The sequence below is a fragment of the Petaurus breviceps genome, unplaced genomic scaffold, assembly GCF_028583685.1.
Source record: "Petaurus breviceps papuanus isolate PSGF00001 unplaced genomic scaffold, PetGlider_PUasm1.0 156, whole genome shotgun sequence".
Classification (NCBI taxonomy): domain Eukaryota; kingdom Metazoa; phylum Chordata; class Mammalia; order Diprotodontia; family Petauridae; genus Petaurus; species Petaurus breviceps.
In genome coordinates, this window is record NW_027185720.1 from 14244157 (window position 1) to 14261085 (window position 16929).

Sequence of the window (16929 nt, forward strand, 5' to 3'; positions counted from 1 at the left end):
TCTGTCAACAGACTGCCCTCTGATCTGCGATCTTCCACGAGTGTTCAATTTTAAAACTGAGAGGGCCCTTAGGGCATGTCGTCCAACCCATACCTAAAAAAGGAATTCCCCAACGGTCCTACCTGAGGACCTCCCAGGAGGAGCAACCCACTACCCTCAGCAGAGGAGATTCTGGGAAGGAAGGAATCTGAGGCCATTTAGGCCAAATCCCCTCCTTCCCCCACACAGCGAAAGCTCTCACTTTGAGCCCATGTTGTATGAGGAGCACTGGAAAGACCTGGGGATGTCTGAGGAGAGAGGAAGGACACCAGTGGCAGAAGGGCAGGCTCAAGGAAGCCAAGCTGGGCTACAAGTCAGGAATGTCCACCAAAAATGGACCAGACAGAAAACCTGGGTTTGAATCTCTTGTTGCTGTGTGACCTTGGACAAAGCATTTCACCAGTGCCCTTCCTCATCTCTAAATGAGGAAACCCTTGTGGACCCGACATTTATCCTTTGTGTTAGAGGAAGGCTGTAAAGCTCAGTGGAAAGGGCACTGAATTTGGAGTCAGCAGGTCTGGGTTCAAATCTCTGCTCTGCCATTTTTGGTGTTGGCCTCTGGTCAAGGCCTCAGTTTCTTTTCCTGTAAAAGGAGTCAGATAAGATGAAATCCTACACAAAGGTCTACCAGGGCCCTAGGAGTGTCACTGTGGGCAGGTGTTCAGATGGTGGACCAGGGAAAAACAGAAGAGGGCATCCTGGACTGAACGTTTTGGGGACTTGGTATCTGGCCCAGAGGGGAGCAGCCACCCCTCCAGCCCCTCACCTGAATGTGAGCCAACTTGTGCCTAGGAAGGCCCCTCCCTGGGCCCTGCAGGAGGGCCCCATCAGTCCTCCCCAGCTCCCCCGGCATCTGCCCCAGGATGAGGGCAGGGCCTTTCTGCTGTACTTAGCCCATGGGAAACACTTGAGAAATGTCTGCTGCCCCCATCTTCACCAAGTCCTGCCCCCAGGCCAGCCTATTTCCTGTCTAAATGGGCGGGGGGGGGGGGTGGACTGGATGCCCCCTAGCTCTGCTATCTGGGGACTGAAGTCCTGGACACTGATTGAACCTTCCCCACCCCCATCCCTATTACCCCATTCAGGCGGTGCTTGGGAATGAGAAGCCCCACGTTCAATCCTACTGATCCTGAATAACGTCCCAGGCCCTGCCTGCTCTGTTGGATGGGGGTGGAGGGCTGGCCTAACTGGGTTCCAGCTGTATTACTGTCACCTCCCTCCACTCCAGGAGGGCTAAGCACGGGTCATGCTAACAGAGAGCCCACCCTAATGACTCCTTGGTCCCAAAGTGCTGAGCTCAGCCCTCCCCCAGACTGGGCCAGCTGTTGGCACAGGGCTCTGGGCAGGAACCTACAAGAGGGATGACAAGGCAGCTATGTTTACCCAGAGGTCAAAGGCTGGTGGGGAATTTCCCCCGCCCCCGCTACATTCCAGGGGGCTCACGTCAGTGAGCAGGGCCAGGCCCTCCAGAGGCATGCAGGTTTCTGGCACCCTGGCCTCATGCACACCTGGCTCGGCCTGTGGGCACAGTGCCAACCTCAGAGAAGCTCTGGCCTCAGGCTTCTGGGGGGGCACAGAAAAGGGGGAGGGTCCTCTGGGAGGATGCCAGGCAAGATGAAGCTCAGCCCCTGGGAGGCGGCATGTGATGGAGCTGGCAGGGGGAGTGTTTGTGCCCTTTGGTGTGGCCGCTGTGACCAAGAACTGCCTCTCTGAGCACCGGGTGCATAAGGTCCAGGTTCAGGCACCCCATGCCAGCTCTCCGGGGGACTCCACACATGGGACAGATCTTTCTGCAAAGCATCAGGCTCAGAGACAGGCCGGGCTACCCCGTCTCTTGGCCAAACACGGGGGCCCCACCTGCCAGCTCTTACCTCTGGGACCTTGTGAGTTCCAGCTCGAGCACCCCCTCCCTCCACAGGGACAGACAGAGGAGAGGGACAGATCATCCACAGGCCAAAGTGATTTCAGTACAATCTATATTATGTCATATATATATATATATATAGAGATAGATATATATATAATCTCTCAGCTTATCTGCTTGCTCCTGTCCCGGCGCCTTTAAAATATCACAGACCAAAATAGAGAGAGCTGCTTTCTGGGGGAGCCGCGGTGATCCTACCTGACTGACTGACATACAAAACTAGGGAACTCTGACTTCTCATGGATCATACAAGGAAGGTTTCAAGTCTTTATATACAAAGAGCTATGCTACCTGAAAATAATAATCATACAAAAAGAGCGTGGGAGGTAAGTTACACATAAAAAGGGCAGGAGGGGGACAGCCCCCCAACCTGCTGCCCCCTCAGGGCTCTGGCAAAGGCCTTCATGGGCAGGGGCAGCAACTGCTACTTTGGCCCAAAAGGCATGAGGAGGGAGAGGCGACGGTAGGCAGATGCCTGTCCCGCGGCTGGCCTTCTTGGTGTGGGCAGTGGCTAGAGCCCACACCAGTATCGGGGGAGGGAGAAGGGAGTTCATTTAGGAATCACTGCCCAGACCACAAGCAGAGGTTGAGATCCCCCACCCCCAGCCAGGCCATCCCATCCTCTGGGCTTCACCCTGTAAAGTCACCTCTGCTGCCCCTCACTCAAGGGACTAGGAAGACATTTGGTGGGAAGGTATCAATCAACAAGCCTCTGTTCCCTTGTCTGACCCCAGGAGAGGCCCTAAAATCAGAAGCCTTCCCTCCTGAACACGAGGAGGAAGGTGCATCTAACCAGGGGCCCTCAGGCTCCCAAAAGCCCTCTCCCCACAAGGCCAGGGGATGACAGGAGGTGAATGTTTCATGCATTTCTGAGTTCTGATTTACTAATTACAAGAGAAGATTTGCTCATTCAGCCTTTACTGCCCATTCCTGCTTCCCTGTCTAGGTAGAGGCCTCAAGAGAGGAATGGTGGAGGTGGCAGTAGGGGTGAGGATGGCGGGGGCATTCTGAGGGCCCCCCAGGCCTCAGAGCCCAGTGAGGCTTGTGGCAAACGTCCAGGTAGCAGCTGGCTCCCACTGAGGGGCTGGGACAAGGTGGATACGCCTGAAAGGGAGGGCAGGGGAAGAGAAAAGCTAAGGCACAGGAGAAACAGGGCTTCTGGGGGAGCGGCCCCCAAGCCCTGCCAGGCCAGGAGCCGGGGAGGGGCTGGGCTCTCCCTCCCCTCCCCCTCTTCTATCCTCTCCCCAAGCATTCCTGAGGGCTGGCTTTCAGGGTCCTAGAGAAACTGGTCTGAGATGTCCTATGAGGAGCCCTGAGGCCTACACACCGGACCAGTAGCCCTGCCCTGAGGCATTATCTCCCTGGGGGGAAATTGGGGCTGTCTGGAGGAGACTGGGGCTGGGTGGCCCTGGTTTGCATGAGAACCTGGCATCAGGGAGGGGCCCCATGGGCTGGGGGCATCAATTCCACCTGGCATGTCAATGAGGTGAGGAAGGGACCTACTTCCGGGGGGGGGGGGCCAGGGCCTTTTCCCCTTCCCTCTCTGGGAGCAAGGCTGAGGTACTCACCAGGAACAAAGGAAGGAGGAAGGGAAGTATTGCACAATTAGGTGGGGAATGGGGGCTGCGCCCGTCCCATCCCTGGGCCTGGGGGCCTGGCTTGGTGCCAGTTCCAAGGGAGACAGAGCACAGGGACTGGGGGGGAAGGTGGGAGTGGTTTGTGGCGACCACCCCCCATTCATCCAGCTCAGACACACGTGGCCATGGCCCCTGTGCCCTGTTAGAGCTGGGGGGCCCTCCCAAGCCACATGCTCCCACTGTTCTCTTGCAGATTCCCAGGAGACCACCGGATGGGCACTCAGAAAGATTCCTGGGGAAACCGACCTGGGCCTGTTCCTGCCTGGTCCCCTCTGCTGGGACACTCCTCCTACCATCGGGGAAGTGATATGACTTGAGTGTTTCTGGTTTAATAAATTAAAGGAAGGTTCCGAGGCTGTGCTAGACAGTTTCCAAGGCCTTCTCCCCCGGGGAGGCGGGAGGGCCGGCCGACTCTTCAGGCCGCCGGTTGTCCGTCCTACCGGCTCCTAGAACTCATCGTCTGAGCTCAGCAGAAGGGTCTTCTCGTTGTCTCGGCCGCCTCCGCCGCCCAGGCTGTGGGAACGGGTGAGCACGTGGGCACCGTTCCTCCAGGAGGGGCCGCGCTCCAGCGTGGACTGCTGGGTGTACTGCTGGTAGGCAGGGGAGAAGTTATGAATGGCGTCCTGCACGATGTCGTGGGGGTTCATGGTCTCCTTGAGGCTGCTGGAGATGCTTTTCATGGGGGCACAGCGGCCTGCAGGGAGGAGGTGGGAGAGAACGGTGAGGGGGTGCCTGGGCGGCTGCCCCCTCTCCATCCCCCCAAAGTGGCCCTCAGTCCATCCCCAAGAAAAGGCCCCTGGCACTGAATGACCGTGCCACAGCTGGCCAAGGCTTTGTGATGGATGTATTTGGTGTTGAGGAAATGGGAGGGAAGCCGAGAGGCCACGCTCAGGCAGGGAGGGAGGTGGGAGTCTGGTCAGCCAGGCCAAGGCAGCAGGAAGGGCACACCCCTTTGGCAAGGGGAGGGGACTTTGGCCAATGATCAACCACCAGTGGAACTTCCTCCTGCTCCCTGAAACAAGGGGGCCTGCCACTGGGGTGTCTTTGAGGCCAAAGAGCCCAAGGGGAAGGAAGCATCTGGAGGTTGGGAAGAAATGGAAAGGAAATGGGCATCTCTAGTAAGGAGAAGGGACCATGGCAATGGGGGGCATCATCTGGGTGGGGAGGGCAGCGTGAGGAGTCTGAGGACAGGGGGCCTGCAGGTGCCCCCCACCCCATAACTGCTGGTCAGTGAGGGGCCAGCAGGGTCAGAACCCCCCTCAGGCATCAGACAAAATGGCCTAGAGCTACAATTCCCTGACCTGATGACAAGGCCAGGAGGGACAAGGGATGGCTTCCCAAGCATTCCTTATCTCCCTTTAGCTGCTTGGCCTGGGCCTGGCCAGCGCTAAGGGCAAGGCCTCCTTGGTCAGTGGCACCAGCCAGGTACTAGAGATCTTGGGGGGAAGGTGAGGGGGGAAAATCCCAGCACTTCTGGGTCTCTAAGGGGTCCCAGCACCCCTGGGGGACAGCAGAGTGGGAGGGGGTAGAGCCATGGGGCAGGGGAACCAGCAGCTGCCATAAGACCCTGCTGATCCTTCCCGGGCTGAAAGGGCAGGGGAACAAGGTGAATGGAGGCATGCTGGCAAGGCGAGGAATGGCGAGGACAGAGGCCGCGATGGCCAGAGTACCTACCGTAAGGGCCATACGCCGGCACTGCGCAGCATCAGAAACCAGCCGGGCAGAGGGGAAAGAGGGGGCCAGAGACAGAAAGAGGGGAGATAACTGAATGAACAAAAGACTCCCAACCACCAAAGCAGCCCCGGCACGGCCATCCACGTCGGGCCCCCACGGTCGTGGCCACGGCCCTGGGGCGCAGCTCTGCGCTCAGATCCACTCCCCTTTCTGCAGCTCCTCCGAGGATGGCGGGAAGAAGGCCCCTCCCCCAGTCCTGGCCCCCTTCACACTGAGGGCCCTGCTCTCTCTGGCTGGGCCTGGCTCCTCTCCCCACACGTAAGCTTCCAGAGGGCAGGAGCTACTTCCGTTGTCTCTGCATCTCCAGGATGAGGACAGCGCCTGGCCCACAATAGGAGCCGCTTGGGACTGCCAACAGTCTGGAGATCCTGGGGCCCAGCCACCGGGTCAGCCTGAACAGCTCTGGACCTGCTGGGTGGGCCAGAACTCTCCATCAGGGCAGGGGGCATCTAGAAAACTCGCTTCCAGCCTGGGACACTTCCCTGCTGACCCAGTCAGGGTCCAGGGCCTGGGGCACTGCTGTGGCATGGGAGGAGGAGAGGCTCGCCTCCAGCTCTCACCCTCACTGGCCTCCTGGGATGCAGGGAAAGCGGCTTCCCTCCTGACTGCAGGATGAGGACAAGGTGGCCCCATGTCAGTGGGCTGCCTTCTGGGGGTTACAGAACAGGGAGCTACTGGCCTTATCCACTGCAGTGCACGCCCAGGCCTTATTCCCAGTGATAACTGATCAATCTCTGTCCTATCAATGCCCTTCTGGGGCATTCCCCAGGCACCCTGTCTTTGGGCTTGTGAATGTGTAGCCAGCAATCTCCCTAAGATCCGGCATCCTGGCAAGCACTGGCACCTTCCTTCTAAGGGCACAACAGGAGGCAGGCTGGGGATGCCCAGGGTCAGGGATGCCCAGGGGCAGGGCTGCAGGGCCTCCCCAGGGTGAGGTCAGCCTGATCCCAGCATGCTGCTGACAACACTTTTGTGTGTGTGAGGGGAAGGGGAAGCATGCTGGAGGGACCTTCCAGCCTGGGAGGCCCAGGGATAGGGCAATGGAAAATGCTGTCCTCTAGCACCCAGCACCCTATGGTCCAGCACTATGTTCTGGGCAGGGAGGGGGTGCCACAATTCAACCCCAATTCTGAACAACCCCTCTGGTTGTTGGGTCAAAGGATTGGCCTTCTCTCTCTCTCTCTGCAGGGGGGAAGGCAGGGCAATTGGGGTTAAGTGACTCGTCCAAGGTCGCACGGCTAGTAAGTATTAAGCGTCTGAGGTCAAATGTGAATTCAGGTCCTCCTGACTCCAGGGCCGGTGCTCTATTCACTGTGCCACCTACCGCCCCTATGGGCTTCTCTTCTGCAGACGCTCTGCTCAGCAGGGCTCAAAGCCAACGCTGGCCTCTGTCTCCCCAGCACTCAGTACACAGAAGGTGCTTATTACTACATGCTCTGTGATAAGACAGCTTCATGGAGGTTTTCTGGAGGGTGTCAGAGGAGCTCAAAGACCAGTGAGAAAGAGGAGAAGTTTCTGAGAGAACATGGATGCCTCTGGGAGGCCTTTTCTATCTGCATCATTCCCCTCCAGCAGGGAAGGGCCTTGTCTTTCTCAGGGTCTCTGGAATGGATGCCCGGGCCCTGTTCAGACTCACTTGTGGCTGGAGCCAAAGCCCGGCCAGCTCAACTTCCTGCCCTGGGGCCTCCTCCAGGAGCTCCCAATAGCCTCAGTTTCCCTACGTGTAAATAAGGGAGTATCTTATCTGAGGACCCTGGAGCATGAATGAGGCCATCAGCAGAAAGGGCAGAAGCACACTAAGGTCAGGCCTCCCGGGCACAGCTCTCCCTTCCCTTACCTTGGGCATCGAGCCTCTTGTCAGCGTAGACCTTGTAAGTAAAGGCATGGCGCAGGGCGAGGGCAGCGAAGAACATCTCCACACAGATGATGAAGTCCTGATAGCCGGCGGCCACGGTGCCCTCCCCCACCGATACCTCGGCCGAGTGGATCTTGGGGATGGCCCCGCACTTCTCCAGGATGGCCAGCAGCATACCTGGGGTGGGGGGAACCGAGAAGGCAACGATCAGAGGCATCCCATGGAAGCCCCAGGCCCAGCGGCCTCTCTCCTGAGCCAAATGGGACAGCCCCAGGGACAGGTGCCCCTGGCTCAGGGAGGGACAGCACACATGGAGAGGAGGTGACTGGCTGGGGAAGGACTGATTGTGACCTTCAAGGATCTGAAGGCCAGCAGGCCTCGGAGGAGGCCCACCCAGCCAGGGATGTGACAAAAGGGGCCTGCTCATGTCCCCTGAGAAGCCGGAAGCGAGGACAGCAGCACTGGGCCACACAGCCCCCGAGGGGACGGACAGTGGGCTCGCCTTCTGGGAGCAGCCCACCAACAATCTCCAGTGGGCAGATCCCCACTATGCTCCCGAGGGCAGGGGCATCCAAATAGCCTGGTAAGAATTTACTCACACCCCCCAGCAGCACATGCACCCCAGGCAGGACAGCCACTGTCACTGCCAGAGACCATGGGGCCAGGTCTACAGGGGCCAGATAAGGTCAAGATTTCCCTGTCACAGTCTGACAGAGAATGCCAGTGAAGACTCCAGAGACCCAAAGTCCCCACACACTCACTTCTCCCCTCTTAGCTTCCCTGGACCAAGCCTTCTTGACAAAAGCTGTCCCGACTCCTGGCTGGGTAAAGAGCCCAGAGGGAGGCTGGGAGGCCCAATGGTCAGGGTGGAGCCTCACCTTGCCAGAAGGAAAGGAAGATGACGGACTTGACCATGAAGAATTTGAGGACGGGGCTGTAGGGGCTGAGCAGCTCGCGGGTGGCAAAGTAGAAGAGGAAGAGCGCGTAGAGGGCCAGGCTGACGGAGATGTTGTAGATGATGGTCACGTAGAGGTAGCCACTGGTGACGCTACGAGAGGAAGGAGCCGTGAGTGCTCTCAGCCTGACTGTAGCTGGGAGTGGGTGGGCTGCTGCCCCCACCAGGGCCCAGGGCCCCACGCACTGGGAGAGCCAGGTACAGCCCTCTAGCCGGAGGGAACCTGGCAAAGGGCAGCGGGGATGCCCCCCAGCGTGTCTTCCTTAGACTAAAATTAGAATCAGTCTGTATTTCCTAAACAGGTGCTGGCAAGAGGGGGAGCCCCCCAGCTGTGCCCTAGGGTCAAGGTGGGACTTCCACCAGAGCGGCCCAGCATGCCTCCTCTCCCCACCATTCCCAGCACACCCAGCCAGGCTCCTGGCTTTGCCCCATGCCCTCGTCCATTGGCTTGAGTTACCAGGCTGGGAACGAGAGGGAAGGGCCAACCGGGACAGTCATGGGCCTCTTCCCTGAGCGGGACGGCACTTTACTCAGTTTCCCAGCTATGACAAGTCTCCAAACCATGAATTCAAAACCGTCCCTACCACTGAAGAAACAAGTCACTCCTAACCCAAGGGGGAGGAGGACCAGGGCACCCCCCACCCCCCCCACACACACATGTGCGTGCACACACAGACATACACATGTGCACACACAAACACACACGTGTGCACACACACACACTCATACATGTGCCCTCCCACTCCCAGGTCATGCTCTCATCTGAGGCTCACCTCTCCCTCCTCTCCCCACTCTCTCATCCCCCAGTCCAGCCCCAGCATAGCGAGGCACGCCTCCCCCAAAGCCTCTGCTTACTCGAAGTCGCCATCCCGGTACTTTCCGAAGGCCTGCAGGATCACAGTGCTAATGGCCATGAGGGGCTTCACCACACAGAACTGCAGGGTGGCCTGGAAGGAACCAGAGGGAAGGTGAGAAAGGGAGACACGGCATGGAGGGGACTGGGAAGCTCCAGGTGCAGGGGATGGACCCGTGCTTCTCTGGGCCTCAGTTTCCTCTTGTGTAAGATGAGGCGCTTGACCAGATGACTTCTAAGGCTCTCCCAGCTCTCCCTAATCCCACTAAGGTGCTACTCTACACTGGCTGACGTGCCTTTACGCAGTCTGGACGGCTGCCATGAGCCCATGTCCAGCACCGCCCAGGCTCGCTCTGGGGCCAAGCCACCTGGCTTCCCTTTGCAATGACAGCGCTCCCAATACCTGACATCACAGCTGTGCTCCTCAGGCCTCCCTTCCCCACCCACATCCCACGGCTAACTCTCCAAGGGACGGTTTCCAGGCCCACCCCACCCCGATCCGATCGGCTGTTTCTGCTCTTGTCTACCCTGTCAAGACCCTGATTCCCAGCACCTCAGGAGGGGCTGCATTTTTTTCTAGATGTGGTCAGATGAGCTGGAGTTCCTGTGGTCCTCTGATAACCTCCGTGGCCTCAATAAATGCAAATAATCACTTGCTTAGCTACAGGGACAATCCTCTCTGCCCTGGCTTTGCAGTCTCCTATGGTGGCTTGCAGAATTGCAAAACGCTCGTTAAGTGTCCAAACAAAACTGTGATTTATGAGATATAGAATGATCCAGGGGGGTGGGCGAGGGGAACCCCAAGGGTTAGGATCACAGTTTGACACACAGTGAGCTTTTACTCCGTACCCTACGTTCTGCAAAGTACTTTATGTCAGCTCATTTGATCCTCTGGAGAAGCGCTACTTATATTCCCATTTCACAGGTGCTTGACTTGCCTAGGGTCACACAACTAAGTGTCTGAAGTCAGTATCTGAATTCTGGTCTTCCTGCCTCCAAGTCTGACGCTCTATTTATTCCACCTGTGACTGAGCTGCCTTTCACAGACTTGATAGTTGATAAGGACAGTGAAGGTCTAATGGAACCCTTTTGTTTTACAGATGAAGAAACAGGTCCAGAGAGGGCCCAAGATCAGCTGGGTGAGTGACAGACATCAGCCTGGCCCACCCAGGGACCACTGGCTCCAAGCAGCTGGCAGCGGGCAATGGAAACCCTGATGCCTCGTCACAGATAAAACCAGGGAGGTGGGGCAGAGGGAGAGGTCAGGAACGAAACCAAACAGGAAACACTGTCCTCTCCCCAAACAGGGCCAGAGGAAGCAGGAAGGGCCAGTGGAAAAGTTGGGGTCAGAGGAATCACCTCCCTTCCCCGGGCCTCGTTCCTGGACCCTGCAGAGGTGACCACCCAGCCCTCAAGTCCCTCTACTAACTCTGATATTCTGCCCTTCTAAGTAAAGCCGACCCTCCAAGAACATGTGAGCTCATCCCCAGAGCTGGGATCGCGGCTGGTCCTCACCTTGCCCCCCCCCCCCCCCCTTCTTCTTGTCCCTGTTAGTGCCTTGTATGACAGAGAGGCTTAAACATTGGTTGAGGGGAGTGGGTCAGCATTTTTCATTGCTTATATACCACAGTTGAGTTACCCCCACTCTGTGAATCTCCATTCACATGGGAACATCCCACAACTTTGAATTCTTCAGACACTGTGGAATTTCATGACTCACGTCACTGGAATTCATGTCACACATCACTAGGAAAAAGAATGGTATTAAAAAGCAGGCCTTGGTTTCCTTAGAAAGGAAAATCCCTTTCTGAGAATCTATTCTGACAGGCCTGGGCCAGCCAAGGGCACTGAGTCATTTCCCAAGGGTGACAATCTAGCCCACTTTCCTCTTCCTTTTCAATTGTGGGCCCGGTTTGTGGACCAGCCGCAGGGTCTGTCCAAGAGATGTCTTCTGTCCGACTAATCACACAGCAGTATCTGGACAAAGGCACTTTTCATCCACTTGGTTTTTCCCATGTGGATGAAGTTGAGCTCTGCTTTGATGATGGATTTCATACAGAAGACCAGGCTAGGTCTGGAGGCTTTGTGCAATCTGAACCACATCCTCAGCCTATGTGGGCAGCACCTCATCTATTAGGAATCTCTCTTCAATTTGGAGTTCATACTGGACCTACATCGTCCAGGACACAGGCAAATACCTTTGGTGACTGTACGTGGTTTTGGGTTTATTGGTCTCAACTAGAGAACTGAAAAAATTCTGACTTATTTTTTCAAAAACTCTTTATTTTTCATGGGTGATGATGACAGGAGGGTGAGAGAAAGTCTTCCAGGCCATGGTGTACAAGGGCATGCCAACTTATCCACTGGGGAATGGTTCTTGGTCAAGGGGACTGGGAGTCCCTTGAGGGCAAGGACTGTTTGTTTTTTGCCCCTTTTTGTGTCCTCAGGTCCTGACACACAGTAGGTGCTTAATCAGTATTGACTGACCATTTTGTTCCACAGAATCAAATGATTTTCTATGAATCAAATATAAAGAGTTTTATCTTGTCCCCTCTACAACTCAGAGGCAATTGAGTAATGTAATCTTGCATGACGCTTTATAGAATCATTTGCCAAAACCTGCCTGTTTCCTTCTCACAGCTCCATCCAGGCTGAGCCCAATAAGGGCGTAAATGACTTTATCGAGATAGTAAATGAAACACGAGTCAGTATAGTCTGGTGATTGCCTTTAAGAAAAAATGTCACGAGGTCCATAAAAATTTCCCATTTTTTCCTTCTTTCAGGAATCGTAAAACTCGATCCCTCAAAACGCGACAGCACGGACCACCTTTGTGGTCCTTTGTCTTTCACTGGGGACCAGGATGTGGCAGCCTGAATGTGGTGGTCCCAGAGTCACTGATGGAGAAGACAATCTGTTGCAGAAATCCTGGCAGGTATTTTCCATTTTTATTTCATTAATCGCCCTTCTGGTTTCATCAGTAAGCGCTTAGTGAGATGTTCTAGTTTCACTGGGTCTCCCTCTAAGCTTTTGGTCAATGCGATTTCTTTCCATGGCATCTTGCCATTTCACAAAGGGGGACTGCCCCAAATCTACCATCTTTCTCTACAATTTCCTTCCAATTAAATTCTAGTTTGAACTGGTGTCACTCTCTGCCCCCAAGGGGGTCAAGGTTTGATGGCTTATGTGGTTTGGTCACTTGACTGCCTTAGGCACTAGTCGTGTCCATGTATATTCTTTTATTCAGGCACCAACAGCCTGTTTAATAGGCTAGATTGGAATTGTCTTAATTACCTGCAACAGCTTCATCTCATTTTTATTCCAGTTAATTATTAATTTCGCTCTTTGTTTTAACAAACTAACCACAGAGACAACTGCTTTGGAATTAATTTCCACCTCAGTGTCCAGAAGTTTCCTGTCAGTTCAATCAATGTCATTTTTTATGTTATTTGGAACTAATCATGTCCAATGCCTCCCAGACCTTTTCTTGAAGAAAATATTTTTTTTTTGCTTTTTTTGGAGGGCAGTTGGGGTTAAGTGACTTGCCCAAGGTCCCACGGCTAGTTTTTGTGTTAAGTGTCTGAGGCCACATTTGAACTCAGGTCCTCCTGACTCCAGGGGCAGTGGTCTATTCACTGTACCACCTAGCCGCCCAAAGAAAATATTCTTAATAGATAAAGGAGGAGGCTCCTGGGTTGTAGAAAAGTCTTTGGCCTCATTTGTGACTAACTGTCCAGAATCCTTTTTTTTTTTTTTGCTGTCTTCCCCTCTGCCAGCTACTCCACTGAAGTTACCAAGTATTTAAAATACACGTCACGTTTAATTTGAATGGGTCATAAATTGGGTCTTAAATGAGTCATTTTTAGACTCTTCTACTGCTGTCCTCTGTGACAGATTTTAGTAAGAAGCTGTAATTATCTTTATCCTGGTCTTTTTGCAAACAATCCTTATATGCCCTGCAAGAGGAGCTGAGCAAGTCTCTTATGAAATAATATTTAGTGCTTTTAGATGAAGGATGAAGCCAGCTCCCTCATTACCTCTCTCTGAAGAATCTGTGAGTCCCCCCTGCACTCAGTGAAAATTCCTAGAGGGGGGGCAGCCAGGTAGCACAGCGAGTAAGAGCACCGGCTCCAGTGTCAGGATGACCTGGGATCAAATCCAGGCTCAGACACTCAGCACCCACCCAGAAACACCTGGCCGTGTAACCTTGAGCAAGTTACTTAACCCCAATTGCTTAGGGGTGGCCAGGTGGCTCAGCGAGTAAGAGCACCAGCTCCATTGTCGGAATGACCTGGAGATCAAATCCCGGGCTCAGACACTCAGCACCACACCCAGAAATAACTGGCCGTGTAACCTTGAGCAAGTTACTTAACCCTGATTGCTTTAAAAAAAAAATTGCTAGAGGGAGCCAGGTGGTACAATGGGTAGAACACTGGGCCCAGAATCAGGAATACCTGAGTTCAAATCCAGCTTCATATCATCTATCACTCAAACTTATCAGAGTAGCTAATATGACAAAAAAGGAAAAGGCTGGATATTGGAGGGGATGTGGGGAAACTGGAACACTAATGTACCACTGGGGAAGTTGTGAACTGATCCAACCATTCTGGAGAACAATTTGGAAGTATGCCCAAAGGGCTATAAAACTGTGCATACACTTCTGTCCCACAATATCACAGCTAGGTCTATATCCCAAAGCCTTAAGAAAATAAAAGGGAAAGGACCTATGTGTACAAAATTATTTATAGCAGATCTTTTTGTGGCAGCTAAATAAGTTGTGGTATATGATTGTGCCATAAGAAATGATGAGCATGATGCTTTCAGAAAATCTGGAAAGACCTACATGAACTGATGCAAAGTGGGCTGAGCAGAACTAGAAGAACGCTGTACACAGTAACAGCAGTACTGTTCAATGAAGTGTTGCAAATGACTTCGCTATTCTCAGGAATACAATGATCCAAGACAATCCCAAAGGACTCACGTTGAAGCGTACTCTCTGCCTCCAGAGAAAGAACTGATATGGTTTGAATGCAGACTGAAGCAGGCTAGTTTTCACTTTCTTCCATTTTCTTCTTTTACGTGAGTCTTTTTGTACTAACATGGAAATGTTTTGCATAATTGCACATGTATAACCTATGTCTGATTGCTTACCAACTTAGAGGGAGGTGGGAAGGGATAGAATTTGGAACTCAAAACTTCAAAATTCAGCTTCAGACACTTACTAGCTGGGTGGGCAAGTCACTTAAGCGATCTGCCTCAGTTTCCCCAGCTGTTAAAGTGAGAATAATGATAGCACCTGCCTCTCAGGGTCAGATAAAATGTGTGTCACATGTTAGCTCAGTGCTGGCACACACATGGTCAGGCACTGAACAAAAGCTTATTCCTTTCTGTCTTCTGGTTTAGTTCCCCTGGCACAAAGATCCTTAACCTATGAACTCTGAACTTAAAAAAACTGTTTTTAAACAACTATTTCAATATGAATAAGCTGGCTTCCTTTGTAATACTATGTATTTTATTTTTTGCATTTAAAAACATGACAATCTGAAATTCATCAGACTGCTGAAGCGGGGTGGTGGGAGATGGGGATCTAAGACCCAAAATGGATTAACAACCCTGCTCTGGTATGTTTGGCCACTGGTTGTCAGATAAGGATCTCCCATGTGAAGTACCAGCAATCCTAAAATCATGGTATAAGAGGAAAGTGGTCACTTAATTTGCCTTTGTTTCATGGGTTGCCATGGTCAAAGAATTCAGTATGGTCAAAGAACTCAGCCTACTGGTGACAGAGCACTCTCATCTCAGTGAGGCTGGAATCTGGAAAACTGACGTGTCCCTAGATGAAGGCCTTCCAGCATTGCAGGGTGCAAGATCCATTGGCATAACCTTCCAGGACCCCATGGCCTCTCCTCTACATTGGCATAACCCTCCAGGGCCAGCTGGCATCTTCTCATCACAATAAAACTTTAGATTAGGACTTTGTCTAGGCCCAGTCCTGATTACTGGCCTGTAATTCTCATCAAAGCTACTACAACTTGACTCAAGCAGGTAAATCTTTTTTTTTTTAAAGCAATTGGGGTTAAGTAACTTGCTCAAGGTTACATGGTCAGTTATTTTGTATGGGTGCCGAGTATCTGAGGCCGGAACTAACCCCGGGTCTCCCGATGCTGGGGCCAACGCTCTTACTCACTGCGCCACCTGACCGCCCCTCAAGTAGGTAAATCTAACCTTGTATGTTTGAATACTTGAAAATATAACCTTGATCAGGAGAAAACACCATGAAAGAAAATGAATGCTTATGGCTTTCAGTTTGCCATACAACATGACTCTGGGATTATACGGATGGTCAAGTGTCCAGTGCTGTTTACAGGGACCCAGAGACTAGCCCCAGACTGTCTATTCTGACTCTTTCTGGGCCAGGAGGCAATAAACAGTGCCCTCTGGGACACTGGTGGTCTTTCTCCTGGTCCTTGACCAAAAGACACACTCTACTTTCGTTAGATTTGAAATGGTTGGATTCTGACCATTCCTGTGATATCCACCAAGACCAGAGTTGGTAAAGTAAGAAACATCTCAGTGTGAGTGATGGGTTTCAGCCTCCTGTGGGGCACGCTACTCTGAGAGGTGAGGGGGCATTATTAGAAAGAACGCAGGCCTGGGAACCAGGAGGACTGGATGCTGGCTTGTGCCCTTTAATGAGCTGACAGACCCAGGGCCAATCAGGCATCACATTGAAGAGAACCCTCAGAGATAAGAAAAGAGCTCTGGGGAGCTCACAATTAGAAGGGGACAGTGGAGATGGCAGGGGAGGGGAGGAGACATGGAGAAAGAACAGGCCCATTTAACCAAACTGGCTTCAAGCCAGGCTCAGCAATCCCATTTTAAAGAATTTGAGACCCGGACAGGGCAGAAAGGAAAACATTTGTAATCAGCGGTGGGTGAGCACATGACAAAAACAAAAGTCCTGAGTCCCGGAGGGCCCAGGACAGGAACTTCTCACTGAGACCTGGGGCTGTTTAGTCTTTCCCTGAAATTTTGGGGGCAGAGTCTTGAAAGAAGGAGGAGACCAACGGAGCACGAGGGGGGGGAAGACACAGGGAGAAGCAGGAGCGGTGCCTTCCTCTGCAGGGAGTGGCCCCATCCCTGTGGGCCTTGGCTCCCATAGGCCACCACTCCAACCCCATTCCCACGCTGAGCTGCCACTGGCTTCTGCTTCCCTTGCTAATCCCACCAGTGCTGGAGCAGCCAAAGAGGATGGTGTGGAGGCCTGGAGTCCAGGCCAAGCTCACTCCCTTGAGCAAGACTGGCCTGAGCTGCCTAGAAAGCTAGGGCTCAACTCCACGGGCTGGATCTTGGGGACCGTCTGTGAGACAAGGGAGAAGGGCCACGTGGGGAGTCTGCTGCCATCCCCATGGAAGATAAGGAGTGAGAGGTCTGAATGCCGTGAATGGGATCTGCCACCACCCGGCAGCCTCCTGACCTCCAGGCCCAGCTGATGGAGAGCTTTCACATGGTTAGCGATGCCGCCACCGCCTGGCCCCCACGCACCACACCCCAGACACAATGACTAAGCGTCTGGGGCCGGTTCCTCCTCCCAAAGCGCTCCATCATGGGCCCTGAAGGTGCTGGTTCCTGCATCGATTTCCAAACGCCCCCAGCCCAGACTCCCACTTCCCTAACGAGATGGTAGATGGTTCCTGGGGCCTTTAGTGACATGTGTTTAGAAAGGAAATGAGAAGAGACGAGTGTCCTGGCTGCCTTTACAGGGGGCCTAGCGTGTGGGGCTCCCTTCTACTCTCTTGTAATGGACTCAGCTGTCTCTCCCTTCGAGGGCAACAGGGCACAAGGAGGCCTCTGGATTGGTGCCCCTCCCTTCCAAGCGCCTGCCTCGGTTTCCTCATCTGTCCTTACCCACGCTCAAGCCTGTGCTCCTCCGA

At 53.6% G+C, this 16929-nt stretch overlaps 1 protein-coding gene across 2 annotated transcripts in view; it reads right to left on the reverse strand.

The window, feature by feature from the left end:
- Positions 1–1997: 1997 nt before the first annotated feature.
- The window catches only part of TMEM184B (transmembrane protein 184B), a 49603-nt gene continuing 34671 nt past the window's right edge, over positions 1998–16929 (reverse strand). The window contains exons 6-10 of one of the 2 annotated variants that reach the window (XM_069082133.1): positions 9000–9091; positions 8068–8237; positions 7172–7366; positions 5275–5295; positions 1998–4294 (exon numbers count right to left, since the gene is read on the reverse strand). In XM_069082133.1, coding sequence (XP_068938234.1) covers positions 4047–4294; positions 5275–5295; positions 7172–7366; positions 8068–8237; positions 9000–9091 — 726 coding nt within the window. In that variant the 3' untranslated portion in view covers positions 1998–4046. The remainder of the gene's footprint in view (positions 4295–5274; positions 5296–7171; positions 7367–8067; positions 8238–8999; positions 9092–16929) is intronic. The other variant, XM_069082134.1, reaches the window with a different exon arrangement.